The sequence below is a fragment of the Panthera uncia genome, assembly GCF_023721935.1.
Source record: "Panthera uncia isolate 11264 chromosome C1 unlocalized genomic scaffold, Puncia_PCG_1.0 HiC_scaffold_4, whole genome shotgun sequence".
Lineage (NCBI taxonomy): Eukaryota > Metazoa > Chordata > Mammalia > Carnivora > Felidae > Panthera > Panthera uncia.
The window spans coordinates 86812967-86839083 of record NW_026057585.1 but is presented as its reverse complement, the minus strand read 5'-3'; the positions used below and the strand labels follow the sequence as shown (position 1 = coordinate 86839083).

Below are 26117 nucleotides of genomic sequence, written 5' to 3'. Positions count from 1 at the left end.
CGGCCGGGGGGGGGGGCGGGGCGGGGCGGGGACGCGCGGGCCCAGCGCGCGCGCGCGCGCGACGCCGGCAGCCCGCCTGGGCCCTGACGCCGTTCGCGCCCCCGCCGAGGCCGCGGTTCCCGCGAGCATCAAGGGCGTGGCGGCGAGGCTGCGGGCGGCCCGAGCCGCGCCGACTGTGTCCCGGCTGCCGACCGCGGCGTCTCCCCAGGCCCGGCTCCTCGCGGCGGCCCGGCTCCCGCGTGGCCCGTCGGGCCGCTCCGGCCTCGCGCCTGCTCGCCTGCCTTCCTCCCTGCAGTGGCCAAGCGCGCAGGTGAGTCCCCCTCGCCGGGTGGGGCCGGCACCCGGCCTCTCCCAGCAGGTTGCAACCAGTCCCGGGGAGGATGGAGGGCGCGGGGTGCGGAAAGTTAAAGAAAGAAAGAGTCCGCAGATACCCGATACAGGTGGCCGTTCCAGTGGCCGAGACCCCAGAGATGCTGCGCGTCCTGGGTCCAGCCCCTCGCGCGCCGAGCGTCTTCTCTGGCAGCTCCGGGCTGGTGTCTTGGAAAACAAAACCAAAAAAAAAAAAAAAAAAAAATTCTTTTGTTTTTTTGTTCTCTCCTGTCCACCAGGAATTTTTTCCCAGCACTTTGACTTTTTGAATAGCTGACAGGCCCATCCTGCTCCTGAAGGCCTGAAAGGTGCACTCGGGCACACAGGGACGGCGAGGAGTTCAAAGCCCCTCGCCTCCACCCCCCCTTGATGCACGAATAGCCGTCGCTTTACTTACTCGCTAACTTCTCGAAACTTGACGGTCTGCCTCCATCTGCTGTCTGGAGCGGTAGAGGGACAGTGGTCTGTTTCCAGGTTGCTTCCAGATTCCGTGCAAAATCCGATCCTCTCTTTCAGGGATTAGGAGTCCAGTGTAGGGAGCCGTTTTCAGATCCGTGTTTCAGTTACAAGCTACGATTCTTTTAAAGTGATGTTTTCGTGTGGCGCCCAAAGCCGGAAATATTCTCTCCCCTGTGTTGAAAGTTCCCTAGCACACCACGTTTATCTGAACTTTGCGGAGAATTCTCTGCATTTTATGGAAGTCTCTGATGTACTATTTGGTAAGGAAAGCAACGGGTTTATTTGTAGCTGATATTGCATATGATTTACAATAATTCAAGACTATTTCATTAGCTCTTTCAATTTATTAAATTATAAAAACACAACATTGAGATTCAGGGTATAGATTTTTGCACATCACACAAATTTGTGCTTTGGGGCAGGGACTTGATGTTGGTATGGAAGACTTGTGATGGAGGAAGACAGTGAAAGGCTTGAAGACGACGCCCCTTCTTTAGCCATGCCATCAGCTTTCCATTTCACTGCTGTGACAAACCTTTTCCTTCCTAGCTTGGGAGGAGATTTCAGTACTTTTAGGGAAACCAAGATTTTTCCCATTATTGAATTGTACGTTTGTAAAGCTTTTAAACATGTGGATGTCAAGGGTTACAAATGAGAATACATTTTGTATGGTGCCCGGGGGATTTGTTGGTTGAAAGAGTTAAGCAGAACATCATGGAAAAAAAAAAAAAAAATACTGTGCTTTGGAAATCCATTAGGCTGAAGCCTGTGAAATAATGGAAGCTCTAAAGTTGAATGCCATTTATTGTTTAGAGCCCCCAAAACCCACAGAATGTGCAGGGCAGACAGTGGATCTATCTAGAATGTAGAGGTTATATAGTGAGGGAAAATGCATTATATTCAGCAAAACAAATAGCATCCGTCTTTTATATTCCTACTTCAATAAGTCTTTAAAACTGATTATTTTCATATGTTCTGACTGTTGATATTTGTTGTTTATTTCTCTTCTCTCTCTCACACTAAGAAATCCCTCTATGCCTGGTGGAGCACTGAACCTCAATAATTGTAATAGGACTAATTCTAAATCTGTGAAGAGAGGGTATATAGGTCATTGAAACATAAAAAAATACAAAAATCTAATTTTCACCTACTTAATTTACTTCTGCACCAATTTTTTTTCTTCTGCCACGACTATTAAAGAGCAGTAAAAGTCTGCCTCTAAGTGGTAAATGAGCAGGAAATAGATGTTGGGGGCTTACATGATAGTTATTCAGAACCCCCATATTGACAATTCTGAGGGTTTTTTTTTTTTTTAAGAAATCTAGTCTGAATTCTAATTTCGAAGTTTTTATTTTATTTTATTTATTTATTTTTTTTTTTAATTTCGAAGTTTTTAAAAGGAATTTAGTAGTTCAGCAACATCTGTGAGTATTTTCCTTATTTTATATATGAGACAACAAATAAAAACCCAAGTGACTTCCTCCAAGGTTATTGAGCAGGGCATATGTAAAGCCGGAGAGGGAATAACTTGTTTGCTTCTGTTTGGTAGCATTTTAAGTACATCAAAAAAAATAATAAAAGCGAACCTAGCTAAGCTATTTTAAAGGTTCAACAAGTTGAGAAGCATAGTATTTTGAAAAATTGTTTTTTCAAAAAATCCTGGAAGAGGCTGAATTTGCCTTTTCCCGATCAAAACTTAAAATGCCAAGTCAAATGCACATGCCTGCCGTTTTGCCGTGATGGATTACTTTTGTCACAAGGCTGGTAGGAGAACAGATGGTCATGCTACTTGGAGTTTTCCACTCATTTGATGTTTCCATGAAGAAACAATTCGCCAGAAGCCAGCCACAGCTCCAGTGGCGCTGAGATGATGCTAAACCCTGATTAGCGCAGACCTTTGCTTACAGAAGCAGGAGGATATTGGTTCAGCCCTGTTAAACCAGTCAGTGTTTCCCTGGTTTAGTAAATTTAGGGACAGCTTCATCTTGTGATAGTTGGAGTGGGCCAGAGTTAGCAACTACTCCAGTAATAACAGCATAGAAACAATGTACTTTTGTAATTATTTTCTTTGCCTTAATGAAATCAAACTGCTTGTTAAGCCGAGTTACCTTACAAGATGATTTTACAGATGTGCGAAGATTGTCATTTCCACTATTTGATTTTGATCATCTCTTTCTGATCAAATCTAACGGCATTTTATGATATCAGAAAATTATGAAATGGTCAATGATGTTGACTTAAGCTATATCCGAAAAAAGCTCGTGGCTTGCCTTCAGCAAGAGAGGCATCATCTGAAAGATAGTATCTCTAATACCGTGTGCATTGAATTACAACATAAAATTCCATGAAGCTCTTAAAAAAAGCACGATGGCCTTTTTTCAGCCAACTGTTTTTAAATCTTTAATGGTTTTCTTCCTGGAGCCATAGTACTCCTTCCAGTGGTTGCTCTGAGCTGGTTTCACTGCTAGATCAGCCACTGAACAGTTTTCTTGAAATGCTACAAAGTGTTTATTTTCTTTTTGTAGCCTTTTTATTGCTTGGAATTAGATTATTTGGACATGTATTTTTCTCATTTTATTGCTTGAATATCTGTTCCATTGATGGTTCTGACATTATTGGCATCTCTCAATCCAGCAATTAATTGATGTGGATTGTGCCTATGTAGAAATCATTGAGCACTAACTATATGCAAAGCATTGTTCTGAGCACTTAGCATTTAATCCTTCTGACATCCTTTTGGGGAAGGGTTATTATTTTATAATTCTATTTTACAGTTGAGGAAATGGAAAGGGAGGCAAAGTAATTTGCCTAATATAGAGTACTGGGGAGCCAGAGTTTAAATCTAGAAAATTGATTGTGGAGACTGAATCTTCTTGGGATATACTTAAAGACCGTTCAAGCTTGTCTGCAGTACTGTGATATTTCATCAGTCCATCCTTTTAAAGTGTATCAAATACCCAGTAATGTATAAGTGAAGAAAATGTAGCAGCACTATAAAGACAATTGAGATATCTTGGGACAAAAGGCAAATTATTTAACAATAACCTAAAACATTTGAAGAGAAAATAATCGTAAGGACATTACTAGGAATACTGACAGAATTTGAAGATAGACACTGATTTAGATAACAGTATTATGTCAATGTTAAATGTCCTGGTTTTGATCACTGTACTGTGGCTTATGTAGGAAACTGATCTTGTTCTTACACACTGAAGTATTTGGGAGTAAAGACAGCACACTCATCTTACTCTCAGTGGTTCAGGGGGAAAAGTATATATATATATATATATATAAACAATGATTTTAAAAATGGGCAAAAATGTAATTAATTGGTAACTCTGGGTAAAAAGTATTTAGGACTTCCTTCTACTAGTCTTACTTTTCTGTTTGAAATTATGGCACAAGAAAAAGTTACCCTAAAGTGAAGGAAGAAAACAGGAAACGAAGGTATAACCTTCTAAGAATTTTTTTTTAAGTCAAGTGAGGGATTGTTCCTGTGCTCTGATTTTTCTTTCTCCCTCCCCCTCCCCTTTCCTTTCCTTTTTAAGGGTTGGAGGAAGGAACTTGAAACAAAAAATCTTGTCAAAAATGGCTCGATTTTTCTAAATCAAGCTTGATTTCAAAATCTGGTCATTCAGAGCTCCCCAACCTTCCATTCTCTAAAAAACCACGCACAGTATTTTCCTCACCTCTTTGTAATGGGTTGGGAGTCGGGTGAGATTAAAAACATTAGCTCCTCTAAGAGATAAGATATAAAGACAATCTACTTTTAGTGATATTGAAAGTTAAATTGGGTTAATATATCATTTCCCTGCCTAAAAACCTTCAGTGGCATGCTGATATTGACTCTGTTTTGTATCAGGATGCTGTAACCCTACTTTTAAGGCAGCTTGGAGACCCATGCCTGCCTTTCTAACTTTGTCTCCTGTCACCCCACCAAATACAGTACGTTCTGGCCACATCAGATCTTTGTTCACGATGATCTGTCCTCCCTTTGTCCTTGAACTGTTCAGGCTTTGCCTGGAACGCACCCCATCATTTTTCTGCTGAAATTGTTTATCTTTAAGTCTCTCCATAACATCCTTGGGGAAGCTGTCTCTAATCTCACATAGAATTAAATTTTCCTCTGTCTGTGCTGCCGTATTAGTGGGGTAAACACAGTGCTATCTGCTTTCATTCAGCAATCCTTATTAAGCCTATACTGTCAGCCAGAAACTGTGCCAGGGACAAGGGGTTCAAAGGCACTCACGGTCTGGTAACAGGGAGTGATTTGTAAACAAATAGTCATCAGGTAAGTATGTAACAGAGAAATAAACAAAGTGTTGTGAGAATTATGAACTCTGACAGCTTAGTCTTAAAGAAAAGGATTACAAAGAAAGCCTTAGTGAGATACCATTCCCCCGCCCCGCCCCGCCCCAACCTGGCCCCTTTCCAGATTGAAGACTTACAGCACAATAATCTAATTAAAGGTATGAAGTTTAAAATAATTGTAGTACCTGTGGGCCACACAGGTAGATATGTGTAATAGGAAGGTAAAAATACAAGTCTGGAGCTGAGTCTGGATGCATGAATTATACAGATTAGTGATTTTCAGGGTGTATAGGCAGGAAAGACCTAGAGACAGATTAGGACCTCTTGGGATCATGTACTTTTTCCACCCAACCTCCCCCCCCCGCCCCCCCTTGCCCAAGATTCTGCTCTTACTCCGGTGACATCCTTCCCAGCTTACAATTCGTTGCGGAAAATGAGAGGCAGTATTGATAGCCCCATGTTGTGTGTGTGAGCCACAGGGTGAGCAGGAAACAGAGCTGAGAAGCACTGGCAGTTAAGTGGTTAAAGGCTTGATGGATGAAACCACTCAAGAAGAAGAGGAGGAGGAGGAGGAGGAGGGAAACCTCAAAGAGATGAACTTGAAGAGGGTGAGTGACGACAGAGGAGCCAGTGACAGACAGTTGCTTTAGGAAGGAGAGCCAGGAAGGACCGAGACCCTACCTGGAAGGCAGAGGCACACTGAGTGCCGAGTGACGGGTGGGTGGCAGTGTCTGGTGCTGCAGAGACAGGCACGTGAGGACGGTTTCAGCCGAAGGTAGTGGCAGAAGGCCAGTGGCACCGAATTCTCGAGCACGTGCTGTTGGGGAACAGAACACAGCAGGACAGCTTACTTTTTGCAGGGAATTGGTAGGAGAAGCAGCGGAGAGGTAGCTGGAGGGGAAGACAGAACTCCAAAGGAAGATTTTTTCTTCTAAGATTGGGTGGGTGGGGGTGGGGAATCCCGAGTAGGTGTGTTTGCTGAAGAAAAGGGACCGATGGAGAAGCAGAAATTGAAAGCATAGGAACTCTTAGAACAAGATCCTTTAGGATTGGTTAGCATTGTTGAGAAGAAATTCTTGCTGTGGCGGGAGCTCCTTGAGGACAGGAACTATTTCTTACCCGTCTAATATGCCTAATAATACCTGGCATGTGATGGGCATTCAGAAGATGTTTATAAAAATGAGTAAGGACTTCTTTACTTTTGGGAATTAGTCTTTCCTGATTGGTGTAGTAGAATAATGGGGGAAAAAAAACCCTGTACTGTTTTTAGCCTGTAATTGACATCTGTCATGTACTCTGTATAAGCAATATATTTGCAGCACTGTGTTCTTTGAAATAAAATGTAAAATCACAAATGAAGTCATAGTAAACTAGTAACAGTCGTGATCGCATGATTTTTCTGTGCCTGATTGGTATTTTTAAAATTCCATTGTAGCATCTTGAAATTTGTTAGGGTCCAGGCAGTGTGCTCGGAGGGTGTGGGTACAGCTCATCAGAGGAGACCGACATGCAGAAAGTCCGTAGAAGACAGACGCTCTTCTGTTATTTAACAGAGGGCCGCTGTCGGCTCCAGGCCTTCAGGATTAAAATTACTAATTTATAAATGTTCAGAAAAAAGGTCATCTCTTCAGTCGTCGTCTGTGTCAGATTTTGCCTTTCATCCGTATCTCTGGTGTTAACAATGACCTGCTTCATAGAGAACTTGCGGTTCTGTGCAACTGGACTCTTTGAGAGTATTTGCAAAAAGAACAAATTGGTTAAGACAGGTGAAGTCATCTCGCTGCAGACCATGTTTCACGGTGCAGATGGTGAATGAATCTGTGTGGGTTGTGTTCAGCTGCTTCAGTTTCACTGTTGTAGACCTAAAACCCAAAACAAATATGTGAAGGCAGTTCTGGTTCACATTTTCCTTCCTACTGCTTGTAAACTAGCATACATATTGATACCGTCTCATTTCGTACGGCCCATTTTTCCCCCCAATGTCACTAGAAAACTTTTTGCCCTTTTTTTTTGTAATATGTCATTGCCGGTGAAATGTATTACATTAACTATGCTAAGCAAACCAAATTAGAATATATAGAACTTACTTACGAGGACTGTAATGAATTGATTTAGACTCTCATTTATCTTCCCTGAATAAAATTGCTTCCATTGATAAATTGCTGTCTTGAGAATTGACGGGAACGGTGTTTGGCCTTCAAAGTCTTATCTTTATGCTGTTTTCTCTTTTTTAACACCAGATGCCTGGTGGACACCTTAGAACTTTAAAAACGGAAAAGACCTGCTTTTAGGGGATAATGCTGAGGGACACTATGAAATCTTGGAATGATAGCCAGTCAGATCTCTGTAGCAGTGACCAAGAAGAGGAAGAAGAGATGGTTTTTGGTGAAAATGAAGATGATTTGGAAGAGATGATGGATTTCAGTGACCTGCCTACCTCCCTCTTTGCTTGCAGTGTCCATGAAGCAGTGTTTGAGGTGCGAGAGCAGAAGGTAGGCACGTATCCTACCTTCCCCTGCATTTGGTAGTGGGTTCAGTGGATGTGGATGTCGAGAAGCAGCAGATGCCGCCTGTTTGCACAGTCTGTTACTGGCCCGTGACGGGTACAAGAAGCACGCCTCAACCTTTAGACATTGCTGCAGCATTTAATTGTATCGTATGACAGTAACTAACAGTCCACAACACGTAAGAAGTATTTCCAAACCAGTTCTTTCCCACAAATAGTTTGTGAAGCAGTGGTTTATAGCGCGTTCTCAATCAGGTCTTATTAAGTCCTGATTCATTCATTCATTCATTCATTCTTGGAGCCTGTGATTAAGGAAAAGCTAGTGATTTTCACCCTGGCTTCCTATTACTTGAGAGTAAATTCACACAGGTCAGAAGTATTTGAAGCTTTTTTTTTCTGAGGCTGATTACATTTATGATTCCGTTGTAACAGACTTGTCAACATTTCTTGTATTACTTCTACAGCTTGGGGAAAGATGATTGAGTTTATTTTTTAAAGGCTACTCTCCTTTAGTTCATATATTATTTACCTGGAAAGAGAGGTTTTATGTGTGGCTTTTTCCTCCCGTCATGACGTCACAAAAGCCTGTAGGTTTTAGTCACACGAAAGTAAAATATTTCTGCTGTTGGTATAAATTTTGCATGTTCTGAGACTTTCTCAACACATTACTATCACCCACCCCTTAGTTTTCCATCTGTGTGCTCAAAGTATTTTCCCTCCAGTGACTTTCTTGGAGAGAACTTGATAGAGTTTGACTCCCTACATACTTGAGTGCCTCCAGCGTGTAAGGCATTGTGCTGCTTGCTTCAGGGGATGGAGTAGGAATTTAAACAGCTTCTGCCTCAGTTGATAGTCCCGCAGTGGAGATGGTAAGTGATTGGGCGTAAGACGGAATACTAGTTCCTTTAGAGGCACTTGAAAGTACATGGAGGGGTCAGAGGACAGAGGATGACAGCCAGGTCCAGTAAAAGATCTTACGGGGAGATGGCATTGGAGGAGGGCAGCGTGAGCTGGGTAGGAGGTTCGCAGGGGAGGGAAAGGGAATTCTGGCCAGAGGAAACAGAGCGAGCCAACGAGCTGACTCAGGATGAGCGTGGACACTTCAGGAAGCAGTTGTGTGGCTGGTGCGTAGGTGAGGTGCGGCCACAGGGAAGAAAAGTCAAGCTGGAAAGGGCAGCGTGGGGCATCCTGCAGAGTTCAAGGGGGTTGCCTCTCTCTGGCCAATAGTCTTCTGAGCAAAGGGGTGACCATCAGAATTACATACTAGGAAGGTCAGTGGACAACATGTGAAGGGCGGAGTGGTGGAAACAGAGCCAGAAGCAAGGGGCCGGTTAGGACGCTCCTGCAGCAAACCTGCCTGGAGATGCTGAAACCCCCGAGGGAGCAAAAGGGAGAGGGACCACAGCCGCCAGTCGTGTATCTTTCGGGTTGGTTTTCATTCACAAGTGTTGTCTTCTTTCTCAAGTTCAGCCACGACATAGGCGTTTTGAAATCATTCTTCCTAGGTTTCTCAACTTTTTAAGAGCTCTGTGTTTTCAGGTAACAGTTACATTAACTCTGTTGTTTATTTGTGATACACGAAAATCACAATCACATGTATTCCTAGTTTATCTTAAAATTCATAAGGATTGTTTCAAGAAACCCCACAGTCTCTCTTCCAACTTTTTTTTTTTTTTTTTTAAGTGTAGCCTAGGACGTTTTTTTTAACTTGCCAAAGTGGTGAGTTCTTGTTGGTTTTCATTTTAAAAAACCATCCCGGGGGGCGCCTGGGTGGCTCCATCGGTTAAGTGTGTGACTCTTGATTTCGGCTCAGGTCGTGATCTCACGGTCGTGACATTGAGCCCCGCATCGGGCTCTGCGTGGACAGCCGGAACCCGCTCGGAATTCTCTCTTGCCTATGCACGCTGTCTCTCTCAAAATACATACAGACATGCCATTTGGGATTATATCTAACCTAAATTAAATTGGGAATCTTATCAGCAGAAATTCTAGTAGTTCAGTAGACCTTGTGTTATATGCAATTCTTAGTCACGGTAAACTTTACATAAAAGCCCTAATGGTAATATCTGAGGCTGCGAAATACTTATTTTATATTGGAAGTTTGTACCTTTTGGCCACATTCTCCCATTTTGTCACCCCATTCCCCCTGCCTCTGGCAACCACCAGTCTGTTCTCTGTGAGTTCATTTTGTTTGTTTTGTTTTGTTTTTTAAAATTCCCCATATGAGAGAGATTGTATGGTAATTGCCTTTTTCCGTCTGACTTACTGCACTTAACATAATGCCCTCAAGGTCCATCTGTGTTGTCCTAAATGGCAAGATTTCTTTTTTTTTTTTTAATGGCTGAATAACGTTCCATTGTGTATATATGTGTATATGTACATATGTATGTAAATGCACATACAAATACGCCACAATGTCTTTATCCATTCATCCATTGATAGACCGTCTGTTTCCATATCTTTCTTATTGTAAATAATGCTGCAATAAACACGGGATGCAGATATCTTTTCAAGTTAGTGTTTTTGTTTTCCTGGGATAAATACCCAGAAGGGGTATTGTTGGATCATATGGTCCTTCTGTTTTTAACTTTTTTTCCTTTTTTTTAATATTTCAAGTTTTTATTTAAATTCTAATTAGTTAACATATATAGTGTAATATCAGTTTCAGGAGTAGAACTTAGTGATTCATCACCTACATATAACCCCCAGTGCTCATCACAAGTGCCCTCCTTAGTGCCCATCACCCATCTGGTCCATCCCCCACTCTCCTCCCCTCCATCAGCCCTCTGTGTGTTCTCTATAGTTAAGAGTCTCTTAATGGTTTGCCCCCTTCTGTTTTTTTTCTTTCTGGTTTTAATTTTTTGAGGACGCTCCACTGTTTTCCATAGTGACTACACCAGTTACATTCCCACCAACAATGCACAAATGTTCCTTTTCTCCATACCTCACCAATACTGGTCTCTTCTCTTTCTGACAATAGCCATTCTAACAGGTCTGAGGGTGATAGCTTATTGTGGTTTCATCTGCCTTTCCATGATGATTAACAGTGTTGAACATCTTGTTGTGTACCTGTTGGCCATTTGTATGTCTTCTTTGGAGAAATGTCTGTTCAGATCTTACGCCCATTTTTAAAATCAGATTGTGTGGGTTTTTTTCTGTTGGGTTTATGAGTTCTTTATATATTTTGGATATTAGCTCCTTACCAGATAAATGATTTGTAACTATTTTCTCCTGTTCAGTAGGTTGCCTCCCCCTGGCCCCCCCCACCCGACTTTGTTGATGGTTTCCTCTGCTGTGCAAAACTTTTTAGTTTGATGTAGTCACACTGCTTTTTGCATTTCTTCCTTTTGGTTTTGGTGTCAGATTCAAAAAATCATTGCCAAGCGGTGCCTGGGTGGCACAGTAGGTTAAGCGTCTGACTTTGACTCAGGTCATGATCTCATGGTTTGTGATTTAGACCCCACATCGGGCTCTGTGCCAACAGCTCAGAGCCTAGAGCCTGCTTCGGATTCTGTGTCTCCCTCTCTCTCTGCCCCACCCCCACTTGTACTCTGTCTCTCAAAAATGACTATAAACATTAAAAAAAAATTTTTAATAAAAAAAATTCATTGCCAAGACCTATGCCAAAGGGCTTATCACCAATTTTTTTTCTTCTAGGATTTTTTTATGGTTTCAAGTCTTACATTCAAGTCTTTAATCTGTTTTGAATTAATTTTTGTGTATGGTGTAAGGTAATGATTGAGTTTCATTCTTTATTTGTAGCTGTCCAGCACCATTTATTGAAGAGACTGTCCTTTTCCCATTGTATATTCTTGGCTCCTTTATCAGAAATTGACCATATATGTGTGGGTTTATCTCCCAGCTCTCTATTCTGTTTTCATTGATCTGTGTATCTGGTCTTATGCCAGTACCATAGTATTTTAATTACTGTGGCTTTGTGGGTTTTTGTTTTTTGTTTTTTAATGTTTATATTGTTGGGAGAGAGAAAGAGGGAGGGAATGAGCGGGGGAGGGCGGGGGGGGGGGCAGAGGGTCTGAAGTGGGCTCTGTGCTGACAGCAGGGAGCCCGATGAGGGGCTCAAACTCACAAACTGTGAAATTGTGACCTGAGCCAAAGTTGGACGCTTAACGGACTTAGCCACCCAGTCACCCCTAAATACTATAGCTTTTGTAATATGGTTTGGAATCAGGGAGCATGATCCTCCAGCTTTGTTCTTTCTCAAGATTGCTTTGGCTATTCAGGGATTTTTGTAGTTCTGTACAAGTTTTAGAATTCTTTGTTCTATTTCTTTGAAGTATGCCGTTGGAATTCTAATGCAGATTGCATTGAATTTATAGATTGTTTTAGGTAGGATGGACATTTTAACAATAATGATTTTTCCAGTCCATGAGCTTGAAATATCTTTCCATTTATTTACTAATTCTTTATTTCTTTCATTAATGTCTTGTAATTTTTAGTATACAGGTCTTTTACTTGTTAAATTTATTCCTAGGTATTTTATGCTTTTGATGCAATAGAGATGGGATTGCTTTTCTTTCTTTCTTTCTTTCTTTCTTTCTTTCTTTCTTTCTTTCTTTCTTTCTTTTTTGATGGGATTGTTTTCTTAATTTCTTTTTCTGATAGTTATAAATGTAAGAGATGCAACATATTTTTGTGTATCAATTTTATATCCTACAACTGAATTTGTTTACTTATTTGTTTACTGAATTTGTTTATTAGTTTTAACAGGGTTTTTTTGTTGTTTTTTGGAGTCTTTAAGTTTTCTGTGTATATCATGTCATGTGCAAATAGTGACAGTTTTACCTCTTTTCTAGTTTGGATGCCTTTCATTTATTTTTCTTGCCTAATTGCTCTGGCCAGGACTTCCAATACTTTGTTGAATAAAAGTAGTAAGAGTGGGCATTTTTGTCTTGTTTTTGATATTAGAAGAAAGGCTTTCAGCTTCTCATCATGGAGTATATAGGGCAAGCTGTGGGCTTGTCATATATGGCCTTTATTATGTTAAGATATGTTGCCTTGGGGCACCTGGGTGGCTCAGTCAGTTTAGTGTTGCACTTTGGCTCAGGTCATGATCTCACGACTCATGAGTTTGAGCCCTGCGTCAGGTTCTGTGCTGACAGTTCAGAGCCTGGAACCTGCTTCAGATTCTGTGTCTCTCTCTCTCTGCCCCTCCCCTGCTTGTGCCCTGTCTCTCTTTCTCTCAAAAAAAAAAATAAATAAATAACCATTAAGAAAAAAAAAGATACGTTCCCTTAATACAGAGCTACAGTAATCAAAATAGTGTGGTACTTACATGTCAACTATATCTCAATACAAATTTTTTAAAAGCCAGTGTGGTTCTGGCATACAGACAGACATTGACCAACATTAATGGAATAGAGAGTCCAGAAATGAACCCTTATATGTATGGTCGAATGATTTTCAACAAGGGTGCCAAGACCATTCAATGGGGAAAGGACAGTCTTTTCATCAAATGGTGCTGGGAAAAGTGGATATTCACAAGTAGAAGAATGAAGTTGGACCCTTATCATATACCTTATACAAAAATTAATTCAAAATGGATCAATGACCTAAATGTCAGAACTAAAACTATAAAACTCTTAGAAGAAAATAGAGGGAAATCTTCTTGACATTGGATTTGGCAATAATTTCTTGGATATAACACCAAAAGCACAGGTAACAATAGAAAAAATATATAAGTTGGATTTTATCAAAATGTAAAATGTGTACATCAAGAAACACCCATCAATGGGGGCGCCTGGGTGGCTCAGTCGGTTAAGCGTCCGACTTCGGCTCAGGTCACGATCTCGCGGTCCGCGGGTTTGAGCCCCGCGTCCGGCTCTGGGCTGATGGCTCAGAGCCTGGAGCCTGCTTCTGATTCTGTGTCTCCCTCTCTCTCTGCCCCTCCCCCGTTCATGCTGTGTCGCTCTCTGTCTCAAAAATAAATAAACGTTAAAAAAAACAATTAAAAAAAAAAAAAAAGAAACACCCATCAATGAAAAGGCAACCTACAAAATGGCAGGAAATATTTTCAAATCATATTATCTGATAAACGATTAATATCTAGAATATGTAAAGAAATCCTGAAACCCAACCATAAAACTCAAAACCAAGCAACCCATTTGAAAAGTAAGCAAAGGACTTGAATAGACGTCTCCCCAAGGAAGATGTATAAACGGCCAACAAGCACATGAAAAGATGCTCAGCATCATTAATATTAGGGAAATACAAATAACAATCACAATGAGCTAGGACTTCACACCCATTAGGATGGCTCCTGTCCTAAAAACAGAGACCAAGTGACAAGGATGTGGAGAACTTGGCACCTTTGTGCACTGCTGGTGGGAGTGTGAAATGGTGCCACTGCTGTGGAAAACTGTGTGGTAGCTCCTCAAAAACTTATGCACAGAATTACCATATGATCCAGCAATTCTGCTTCTGGATAGATACACAAAGAATTGAAAGCAGGGACTCGAACAGGTATTTGTACACCAGTGTTAATAGTGGCATTATGCACAATAGTCAAAAGGTAGAAACAACCTAAGTGTCCATCTACAGATAAATGAATAAATAAAATGCAGTGTAGGGGCACCTGGATGCCTCAGTCGGTTGAGCGTCTGACTCTTGGTTTCAGCTCAGGTCATGATTTCACTTGTGAGTTGGAGCCCCACTTTGGGCTCCATGCTGACAATGCAGAGCCTGCTTGGGATTCTCTCTCTCTCCCTCTCTCTCTGACCCTTCCTCTGCTCATGCTCTTTCTCTCTCTCAAATAAACTAAAAAAAAATGCAGCGGAGGGGCGCCCGGGTGGCTCAGTTAAGCGTCCGACTTCAGCTCAGGTCATGATCTGACAGTTTGTGGGTTTGAGCCCCGTGTCAGGCTCTGTGCTGACGGCTCAGAGCCTGGATCCCGCTTCGGATTCTGTTATCTCCCTGTCTCTCTGCCCCTTCCCTGTTCATGCCCTGTCTCTCTCTGTCTCTCAAGAATAAATAAATGTTAATTTTTTTTTTTAAATGCAGTATATACTGACAATAGAATATTCTACAGCCTTAAAAGTAAATGAAATTCTGATACTTGGTATAACTTGCACGACCCTTGAAAGACATACTGAGATAAGAGGCACAAGAGGACACATACTGTATGACTTCCTTACGTGAGCTAGCGAGTGTGGTCTGGCTCCCAGAGAGAATAGAATAGCAGTAGCCAGGGCTGGAGGGATGGCGGTTGGGAGTTCTAGTTTAATGCATACATAGTTTTAATTTGAGCTCGTGGGGGAGTTCTGGAGATGGAGAATGGTGTTTCCCAACAGTATAAATATACTTAATGCCACTGAATTGTACACGTTTTAAAAAATGGTTAAAATGGTAAATTCTGTGTTTTGTATATTTTACCACAATAAAAATGCGTTAAAAAAAAGTTAAAAAAATAACCCATTGTTCTTGAGTTTAACATTCTTTGTAATATGCTTTTGTGTGTGTGTGTGTGTATGTATACATACACACACACACACATATACACACACGCACAGGCATGTATATGTATCTACACACATAGATACATGTGTGTAATATGTATGCATATATGTACGGGACACCTCTTTTGTCCTACTTCACATCGTCTTGGCGCCCCGCTTTTCACTCCAGCTCTTGCTAGAGCCCCTAGCTGTGCACAGGTGTAACCTCACTATTACACCGTAGGTACCTTGCATTCCGTCGCAGCGTTTCTCTGCTGCCTGTGTGAAGTTGCTCAGCAGTACCGATGCCTGGGCAGAAATGGAAGCGTGAGGGAGTTAACATCCCACAGGGCAGCCCTTGACCAGGGGGAGACTAAAGCCAGTGAATAAGTCCCCCTTCCTCTGACGCTGAGAGGGTCTTCTCACTGCCCTCCCAGAGGGCTCCTGGCCACATCATACCCTGCTTGGCCACAGAGGTGACCGGCTTGACAACACAGCCTGGACAGAAGGGGGACTGGCTTTCCGTGCTTCCCTGTTTCACTGTTCCCCCTCTGTCCTGTGCAGTCACTTCCCAAAACAGACTCTCTGTGTGCCCTTACCTTGGCCTCTGCTCTCCCGAGGAGTCCAGGTAAGATACAGGTGAATAACTTTCAGGTTTGGTTATTTATCTTGTGTGAAGGCACTAGCTCAGGCTCTTAAACAATGGGTGATTTTTAGGCTTTACAAAGAGGATAAAGACTAACAGAAAGAAAACCCATGTGCCCACCCAATTTAGCTAATAAAATTTGATTAATATAATTGAGCCCCTCGTGTCTCCTCCCACAGATAACCATTATCCTAAACTCAGTGTTTATGATTTCCCATGTAATTTCAACTGTTTATTAAGCCTAACCATATGAAATCGCTGTATTTGTAGGTCACGTGATCAAATATTGCTATTTCCTGTGGTTCAAAATACTGTGTATGTATGTATACTATGATTTACCCTTAAACGATGCTAGAGTTAAGAGCCCTGATCTTCCATGGAGTTAAAAATCATGTATAACTTCGGACTCCCCCAGAATTTAACTATAAGCCTTGCCAATAACAGAGCCAATTAACACATACATTGTATGTCATGTATTATATACTATATTATAATAATGCAAGCTAGAAAAAAGAAATATGAAAATCATAAGAGAGAATACATATACTCTGTTATACTATATCAACAAAAATCTATATATAAGTGGATCTATACATTCAAACCTGGGTTGTTCTGTATTTTTAAATTGTACTGTTTGCAATTGACATGATTGTCCATTTAGAAAGGAATCACCTAGAAACCATTAGAACTAATAAGTGAGTTTAGGAAGATTGGAGGACACAGGGTCAATATATAAAATCAACTGTCTATATGCTAGCCATAAACATTTGGAAACTGAAATTTAAAAAACATTACCATTAAAAAAATAAAAAAATAAAATAAAAAACATTACCATTTACAGTAGTACCATGAAATTATTGAAGTATGAATCTAAGGAAGTACGTGCAGGATCTGTGTGCTAAAAAACTGTAAAACACTGGTGAAATACATAGTATTTTACATTATTTTTAATTTTATATAAATGGCATATTGTAAAAGTCCTTTTTTCCCCCTCAACATTATATCTGGAGGATTAATCCACGTTGAAATATGTATTGTTTCACTTGCTGTATAGTGTCCCGTTTTAGAAAATTACCACAACTTTTTTACCCCTTCTTATGTTGGACCTTTCGGTTATTTTTGATAGGTTGCCGTTGCAACAGCGATGCTGAATGTTCTGTGCATGTGGGGGGTGCAGGGTGGGTTCCCCAGGGTGTGTAGCTGGGACTGATGTTGCTGGCTTGTAGGGTCGCGTTTCTTCAATCCTAGCAGATCCTGTCACATGGTCTCCAAAGTGCAGTACCTGTTTTCGTTCCTGCCAGCCATGTAAAAGAGTTCCCGTGGCACCATAGCATTACCAATGCATTCTGTTTTCAGAATTTAACATTTTTGCCAGGCTGGTCATTAACATTTTTGTTACTTTTTAACGAATTTCTGGATAAGCTATAAATGAACGCTTCTCAAATTGATTGCTTAGTGGAGGACCAGGCTTTTCCTCCAAACTATCAGAGACTGATGTTTTGGTAAAATGCAGTAAGAAGGTCACAGCAATGTAAACTTGCTGAAGTGTTTCTAGACACTCCCTGGACTGGTGGCAAACTTCGTGGACTCACACTGGGTCCTCGGACCACACACCACAGTACGTTATAACATTTCGGGATTTTCAAATGTCGTAGGAGCTTTTGAGATGAAAGAGCTGTCTCCAGTTACCTTTAAGTATATTTGTAGTTTCTACTGTGAATACATTGTCTCAAAACCAAGAGTTAAAAAGGATTTTGAGTCCTTTCATTAGGTCATGAGGTATCCTAATTATCGGCAATATTAAGATACCAGCGAGTAATGAGGTGGTTCTCATGAGGCTGTCATGTTCTTAGAGATCATTGGTTTACAGGTTCCACGTTCTCTGTTGCTTCACGTGTGCAGTAAGCATTGAGCATTGTGCCAGCCACAGTTACAGTTACAGGGTCTAGGGAAACCACAGTGAACACGATGACGTGCCAGCCCTTGGGGAGCATGGGGAGAGAAAGATACTAACACGCAAACAAGTGAATAAGAAATTCGGGTAATAACAAGTACTATGAACAAAATAAAAAGTAGATAGGGAGTTGTCGGTGGTCATTTTTAACTAGAGTGGTCAGGGAAGACCTATCTGAAGAAATGACATTTGAGCTGAGACCTGAATAATGAGGAAGAACAGTGTGGTAATGAGTCCGCCTTGGCTTCCTATAATTGAGTTGAAATCTCTCCTAACAATTTAACTAACTTCTCTCTAATGTGTATGTATAGACAGAGTGCCATATAGTTTACCTTTATCAAAAAAAAAATTTTTTTTAACGTTTGTTTATTTTTGAGACAGAGACAGAGCATGAACGAGGGAGGGTCAGAGAGAGGGAGACACAGAATCTGAAACAGGCTCCAGGCTCTGGGCTGTCAGCACAGAGCCCGACGCGGGGCTCGAACCCACGGACCGTGAGATCATGACCTGAGCCGAAGTCGGACGCTTAACTGACTGAGCCACCCAGGTGCCCCAGTTTACCTTTATCAAAATACACTGGCCCCTACCCTCCCTCGGGGGGGGCCCCCCCCCCCCCCCAGTAATCTCATTTCAGTTGGGAAAGATCTGCCATTCCCTAAATCAAGGCAGGACTCAAGGCTCTTAGGTCCGAAGAAACAGCTGGATTACCCATGTGAGTGTGTTCCCGATCTGTCCGAAGCAGGGCTCCCAGGGGTCGGGATGACTCAGGAATGAGCCTTGGGGAGGGTCACACGTGTCATCTCCACACTGCCTGGCACGGAGCCCAGCTTTCGAGCCTTGCTGTCCATCAAATATGAGCTGAGTGAGACTGGGAGGGTCACCTACAGGGTCAGGATACCGACACTCGCCAACATTTATGTCGAAGCCTCATAAATTAATTTTAGTCACCATGTCCTTTCTGTTTCTTTTATTTCCTCCTCTGATTTACATTCCATTTTTACAAATTTTGTAGGTGATATAAGGGCAGCAGGACATGCTCGTAACGTGTGTGTATGTGTGCGTATAAATAAGCGGGTAAATAAGTTCGGTGTGTTTGAAGTGCGTAGCAAAGTATTTTTACTGGTTTGGGAGTACAAAGAACTCCTTTCTTCCTGAACTGTTTTGAGAGTAAGTTGCCAACAGTGATGCCCATCACCCCAGGACTAAGATATGTGCTTCCTGCAAGCAAGGGCCTTCTCCTAGGAGAAAATACAAATTCAGGAAATTAACGTTGGTTTATTATATCCTTCTCATCCTCAGACTCCATTCACAATTCTCTGGCTGTTCCAATAATGTCCTTTATATCAAACACTTCAGCTCCTTTTGTCGCATTGCACTTACCTGTCCGGCCCCTTTAGTCTCCTTGAGTCTGGAAGAATTTCCAGTCTCCTCTGGTCTTTGTTGGTGTTCACACTCAAAGATTCCAGGCTGGTTATTTTGTTGCATGTCTCATTTCGGTTCCTGAGATGTGTCTTTGGGATTAGATCCAGGCTGTGCATCTTCGGCCAGAATACCATGGAAGTGATGCTCTGTTCTCACTGCGTCCTGTCCGGGGGAGAGATTTCCATTTGTCCCATTACCGACAAAATTCACTTTGAGCCCTTGATTAAGGTCGTCTCCCAGGTGTGTCCACTGTCAAGTAATTCTCTTTCTCCTTATAATTATTTTGTGGGAGGTATTTGTAAGTGTTCTGTTTCCCTATCAGTGTTTTAAGATATTTATTCATATCAGTACAATTCATAGTTTCCTATCTTTTTGTTGTTGTTACATCTTTATTTTTGAGAGGCAGAGAGAGACAGAGCGTGAGCGTTGGGGGTACAGAGAGAGACACACACACAATCCGAAGCAGGCTCCAGGCTCTGAGCTGTCAGCACAGAGCCCGACGCGGGGCTTGAACTCACAAACTGAGATCATGACCTGAGCCGAAGTCGGACGCTTAGCCGACCGAGTCACCTTGGCGCCCCATGCTTTCCTATCTTCTTCCTTGGTCTAATCTGTCAACTGCCATTACTTTGACTTGTCCCAGGTTTGGGCAGTGGTTGCCCCTTCAAGATGGCCTCTGTGTCTTTTTGACATGTGCCCACCATTCTTTGCGTACGTCCTTAAACTCTCTAGCACAAGATATTCCAGAATTATCTCATTGTACTTTGCCTGCCCCAGCCCTAGAATCCGCCATTTCTCCAAGGAGCCCTGACTCCTTCCAGTGGAGAACAGTGTTTAGAAACCAGGATATGTGAGTAGTTAGCTGTCGCTGTTCCTGGGCTGCTTGCTGGACAGAGCTAGGAAATCCCTAGATGCATGCACATGTGTGTTTACAGTTCTTCTTCCAACCCCAGTCCAGCACCAAAGAATTTGTTTCTAGTTTTCTCCCATTCCAAATTTGTAACTCTTCTTTGACGGAGAGAAAATTACCTTCCGTTATCTTATTATTTTTACCTACTCAGTCACTCCCTCTGTACTTAACTGCCAGCGTCCACCCTCTTCCCCATGTGGACGCCCTCCTTACCCCCACCGTCCTCCAACACCTTGCACCCAGACCCACCATGTGAAAGTGCTCTTCACCCCATCCAGGTTCTGATGGTCCCACCACTCAGGATCCAGTATGCTGTGCTGGGCCACCTTCCCACACAGACACATCCTCACCGCACTTGGGCTCCGTGACCTTGCGCTGGAATACCTCCCCGCACAGACCTCCCTCCTCACCCTTCTCTCCCCGTTCTCCCCCCACTTGGGCTTCGACACCCTGTCAGTCTGCCCCTGTGCTGAGATAACTTTCCTCCTCCCCTGCTCTGGGCAGTCTTCCTGCGTGGATACCCTCCTCATCCCCCTGAGCTTCCACACCCTGTGCTGGGCTGCCCCTCATGGGCATTCTTTCCGAACCCTGTTGGGTTCTGGCCCCCCATGCCAGGCTTGCCTCCCGGGTGACCACCTTCCTCACCCCACTGGAACTCTGACACCCTGCTCAGGGCTACTGTGGCTCCTGGCTTCCCATCAGCATGGACACACCAACTATACTTGGCTTTGCCTAAAAGCTTCTTGTCTAAATGTTCAGGTAGAAAGCTACATTTCTCTTTTTAAAGGACAAATAATACATGTAAGTTTCTTCCCACTGTTGTTTGTGACATTCTTTCAAGCTCACATGTCTTTGGAAAGATGGGTCTCTAGCCTTAAAAATTACCTTCACCCTCTAATGTCCTTGAAGAAAACACCATGAGAAAACAAGCTTGTATCCTTGAATAAATCACACAATCAGTATGTGGTCCTTGTAGCCTCAGCACCTAGGGTAGGACTGGCCTTACTGAATGAGTGAGTGTGGATGAACAGTGAGGAAGATTTCAACAGACACACACATACACACACACACACACACACACACACACCCTAGATGGAGTCCACAGAAATAGATCCCGAAGTCACTGCCAACCACTGGGCACATGGGCAAGCTTGAGGATAGAACATTCTTGATCTTTGTGCATAACTGACCTTGATTAAAAAGAATCATGTCTTTCTGCTTCACATTTTCCTTTTATACTTTAATAACATCATATCCATTTCTGTTTGTTTGAAGTGGTTTTTCATTCCCCTGGTCTAGCCAGGCACCATGAATACATAGCAAAGCATTTTTTTTTTCTTTTAAAATTTTTTTTAACATTTATTCATTTTTGGGAGACAGAGCATGAGCAGGGGAGGGGCAGAGAGAGAGAGAGAGGGAGACACAGAATCTGAAGCAGGCTCCAGGCTCTAAGCTGTCAGCACAGAGCCCATCTCAGGGCTCGAAATTGTGAACCACAAGATCATGAACTGGGCCAAAGTTGGACACTTAACTGACTGAACCACCCAGCTACCCTGCAAAGCATTTTCAAGGCCATCACCAAAGAGTTAATTTTTTTTTAAGTTTATTTATTTTTGAGAGAGAGAGAGAGCATGAGCAGGGGAGGGGCAGAGAGAGAGAGAGTGGGAGACAGAATCCCAAGCAGGCTCTGCACCATCAGCTCAGAGCCCCACGCAGGGCTCGATCTCATGAACCGAGAGATCATGACCTGAGTCGAGATCAAGAGTCAGACACTTAACTGACTGAGCCACCTGGGCGCCCCACCAAACAGTTAAATTATAAGAAATAGCAAACAAAACAAAAAAATAAGAAGATTAAAAGCCACTGAAGTGAAAACAATGTATTTTCTCAATGTGGAGAATTCTGCTATAACTACAAAAAAAAAAAAAAAAAAAATCCCTGCTATCTTCTCCCTCAATTCAAGTCCCAGGTTCATAGCAGAGTAATACAAGTTCCTCAGTGTCCTAACAGAGAAGCACTTTCTCTGCTTCGAAGGGTCAGGGGGCATAGGTCAAGTTCTGAAGATCCTGAGAAGACAGGGCACTGATGTCATCAATGAGTGGTACACTGTTGCCCAGAACACCCAGGTCTCTGGGGAGAGCATGTCTCCAGGTGGCTGCTCCAGCAATGTGACGCATCTGAACGGTTCCTAACGGACTGTTAGGAATGGCAGATTCTAATTTTCCATTGGCAGCCTCCACGGTACCTGCCATCGAGTTCATACTGTGTCACTGCTTGTGCGTTCACCTCCTTCTTGGGGAATCCGCCTCGTACAGAAGAGCAGCTGTTTTTTGCGACCACAGAATAGCAAGTGGAATATTGTCAAAGCCCTACCCTATTTGTGTTAATAACAGTAACAGTACTCTATTCTTGTTAGAGTACTTGTTAGAGAACTATTCCTGTTCTAAGAGCTTTAAGTATTCGCTCTGTCCTCCATAATACCCCAATGAAGTGAGTACTTTTATTATCCTCAATTAACAGGTAAGGAAAGTAGGCACAGCAAAGGTAAGCAAACTGCCTGTCAAATCCGGACAGTCTAGCTCTAGAGCTCTGTTACTTGAGGAGATAAATGCCTGGTAGAAGCCATCACACCTTCCTGAAGTTGTCCCTCCAGGTTAGGGATTCCTCCTGAGCTCTTCCTTTTGTGGTCTCGTGTTTGGAGAAGTGACCAGTCTCTGTTAACTGGATGAAGAAGGAATATTTTATCCATGATAAAGGCCAGTGAGCAGAGAGCTTCTGTTCCTCAGGAATGGATATAGAGGAGGGTTTGGTATGTTCATCAGAGCTAGTGCTCCATCACCAAAGTCATAGGAAAGAGACCACAGCGTTGACTTCGATAGAAGCCTGAGACGAGATATGAAGTTCAGGCTGAACCTGGGCTTCCCTCATCTTTCCTACTTCATCAATGGGGAGAAGAGAAAAGAGGAAGTAGAGATTCAGCTGGACACCCCGGAGGGCAGAATCATGGATTTCCTTGTGCGTGAATATACGATACTGACCTTGCCAGCTGAAGCCTTGGAACGGCAGTCTGGGTGACTGACGCTGTTTCCCTTGTGCCTGAGGAAGTTCACACGGTTTTCAGGGAAAGAACTCACTTTTGTGGTCTTTCTCACCTCTAGTGTCGGATCAAAAACTGTGTTTGAGCCCAAGGGCCTGGATGAGCTTACAAACCACGGGCCACCTTGAGTCCTCACGTTGGGTAATGCCCACCTGTAACCTGACTGCCTCTTCAAGATGCCCACCAGCAGCACAGTAATGGTCAGGGTAGGAGAAGACAGGCTGAGCAAGACAGCATTCTCTGCTTTTCTCCTTGTGTCTGCTCGCTCCCCAAGTTGGTTGCATCTGCCCTTTTCCTCCGGGAGGCCTCACAGTCTGCTCCTCTGTCTCCTCTGCTCTTTTCAGTAAACAACCAGGCTTCAGGCTGAAAAGAAAAGGCCCTTGCTGCTGCCCAGGGACTGTCAGGAGCTGGGATCTCGCTGGAAGTTCTCACAGTGAGGGCTTGAAAGATTGCGCCTTTCCGATAAACATTCCCCAGAAAAGCCAAATAAAAAGTGCTTTTGTTTCCTGATGGGCTACAGGTATCATGTGAGTAGCACTGATTGAGTGCAGCACCTCTGGAACTCCAAAACTGAGTGAACGAGAGAGTGTGGCTGGGTCGCACCTCCTGGTAGAGGCCCTGACTGCCACTCATCAGTTTAAATGTTCGTGTTCCAGTTGGCTGTGGTGGTGTGGTTGTGGATCTCATTCCCCTCCTTCAGTGGCAAACCGTTTTCTAGGTGTTTTCAGGGTGGTGATTGGCCACCAAACTGCTGAAAAATGGCCTCTGCATTGGGCACACATCTTCTGTAAAGGCACAGTCACACATCTTTTTCAACGAGCCGTGGAAGACAAAAGGAGAAGCTTTTATAACCGCACTTACTAGTGACGACTCAGGGTGTGTTGTCCCCACATGAAATAGTAGCCTTGCTGTGCTCCCGGCTGGGCAGAAGGCCGCCACCCGTGTGCGAGGCTCTGGGCCCGACAGGCTGTGCTCAGCAATGGTGAGGGCTCAGGTCCACCTCCACAGCTGGCCCCAGTCGCCACCTCATCCCATCCCTCCTCTTGTTTTCCCTCTTCCTTTTTTCTCTTTTTTGTTGATTTGGCAAGACTTGCCTACAGTAAAACGTAGAGGTCTTAAGTGTGCGATTTGGTGAGTTTTGGCAGTATTTACCCATGTGATGGACACTCTCATCAAGGATATTTCCATCCCGACCCTATTACCAGTTTGCAGTTTGTTACCATCAAAAATGATTTATCATTGGTTTGACTACTTTTCGTGTACATGGTATAGGAGATATTATGGATTTGGGCGGGAATCATAGCCGCCTAAGAACTTACGTTCCAATAAAGGCAGCGGATGTATTTGTAAACTTAGTATGAACCATTAAAACCTAAAAACCAATACTGAACAGATAGTATCCCGTATCTTCTTGAATTTTAATTCAGTTTCATGCCTCTTTCTGAGCTGGAAAGGTGTTGAAGGCAACATGCATGCCATAGGCCAAAAGTTACAGAAGGTTTTTAAGTTTTCTGTGTGTTCTGCTCCCCTCTAGCACTTCTGAATTTAGGGCCCAGAAGGATTACAAGTGCTCAGATTATCAAAGTTTTAAATTCACCATACCCAGGAGCATGCATGCTGGTTTTTTCCTGGTCCGTGAATTCCATCCCTCTGCCTGTTTGAGTCAGCAGTGATACTGACGAGCACCAAAGGCACTTGCCTTTCCCTGGGTGGACACAGAGGCCTTACCTCTGACATCCATGAACCTGCTGGAGAGACAGGATTTGCTATCTCGGATTTACAGACAGACATAGAACATGAGAAATTTCCGGCCGTAGGACTCCAAAGATAATTCCACAGCTGAATGGATTGAGCATCGCTTCTTCTCAACAGTGAAATTGTTCCTTCTCCTTCGTACAGAAGTGGTGGGGTCCTCGGGTTCTTTTAGTCCAAGGCAAAGGGGTCCGGCAAAATCATTTTCACAATGTATTTCTCAGTGAAATTGATGAACCCCACATTCTCTGCTTTGGGATGGGGAACAGGGGACGGGGCAGTGGTATTTCCGGTAAAAGGTCAAGAAATACACGCTTAGCTGCCACCCTCATCTGTCACTCCCTGAAACCTAGCTTCGCACAAGACCTTTTCTGCTCTTCTCTCTTAATGGGTTTTGTGTGGCTCCTGCCCAGCTGCAAAGTACTCTTCTTGAGTTCCCAAGAAAGCTGTTGGTTACATGTTGTCCTCACATATTTTAGGTGCAAAGTATTTGTAGCCATTAAAAGAATTTTTTTTAATGTTTTGTTTATTTTTGAGACAGCATGAGCAGGGGAGAGAGGTAGACACAGAATCCGAAGCAGGCTCCAGGCTTTGAGCTGTCAGCACAGAGCCCAACACGGGGCTCGAACTCATCAACTGTGAGATCATGACCTGAGCGAAGTCAGATGCTTCACCGACTGAGCCACCCACGCGCCCCTGTTTGTGGCCATTTTTACTGCTGACTCATTGCGCCAGTGATTTCAGTGTATGAAGGCAGCGTCTGTATTTTGTGGAAAACTGTTATAGCAGGAAAAGCCTCGGGGATCGATTTTTAGGCACAATTATTTGTGTTACTCCTACAGATGTGGTACTGCCCGAGGGGACACGAAGAGACCACTGGAAAAATAGAATGGTCAATGGCGATTTGGGTTTTATGGGATCTTCATTTGCTTATCAGAAGTAAATGTGCAAGACCACCCTTTAACAGGATGGTGTTAATTTTATTTGAGAATTCAGAAGTGAATTCAAAAGTGAATTATTTCTAAAACAATTCTAAGGAGAAAAGTAATAATTTTGTTTCTGAATAAATTCTACTTGTCACAAGTTATTTTTAGGCCGTGCTAATTCCGACCTCCTGTCTGCAGTCTTCGAAACCCCTTTTGTGCTAATGCTAGGTTGTCAGGAATCTGCCTATTGGTACCTGTGGATTCACACAAGGGCGGAGCTACCAGCCAAGGGCGGAGCTACCAGCCAAGGGCGG

The 26117-nt window shown here is 43.0% G+C and overlaps 1 protein-coding gene across 3 annotated transcripts in view; it reads left to right on the top strand.

The window, feature by feature from the left end:
* Positions 1–223: 223 nt before the first annotated feature.
* Positions 224–26117, top strand: part of RCAN3 (RCAN family member 3) — a 51483-nt gene continuing 25589 nt past the window's right edge. For all 3 annotated transcript variants that reach the window (XR_007454882.1, XM_049617787.1, XM_049617786.1), the window contains exons 1-2: positions 224–310; positions 7380–7631. Coding sequence is in view for 2 of the 3 variants with exons in the window: in XM_049617787.1 (XP_049473744.1) it covers positions 7437–7631 (195 nt within the window). In the remaining variant the exon portion in view is untranslated. The remainder of the gene's footprint in view (positions 311–7379; positions 7632–26117) is intronic.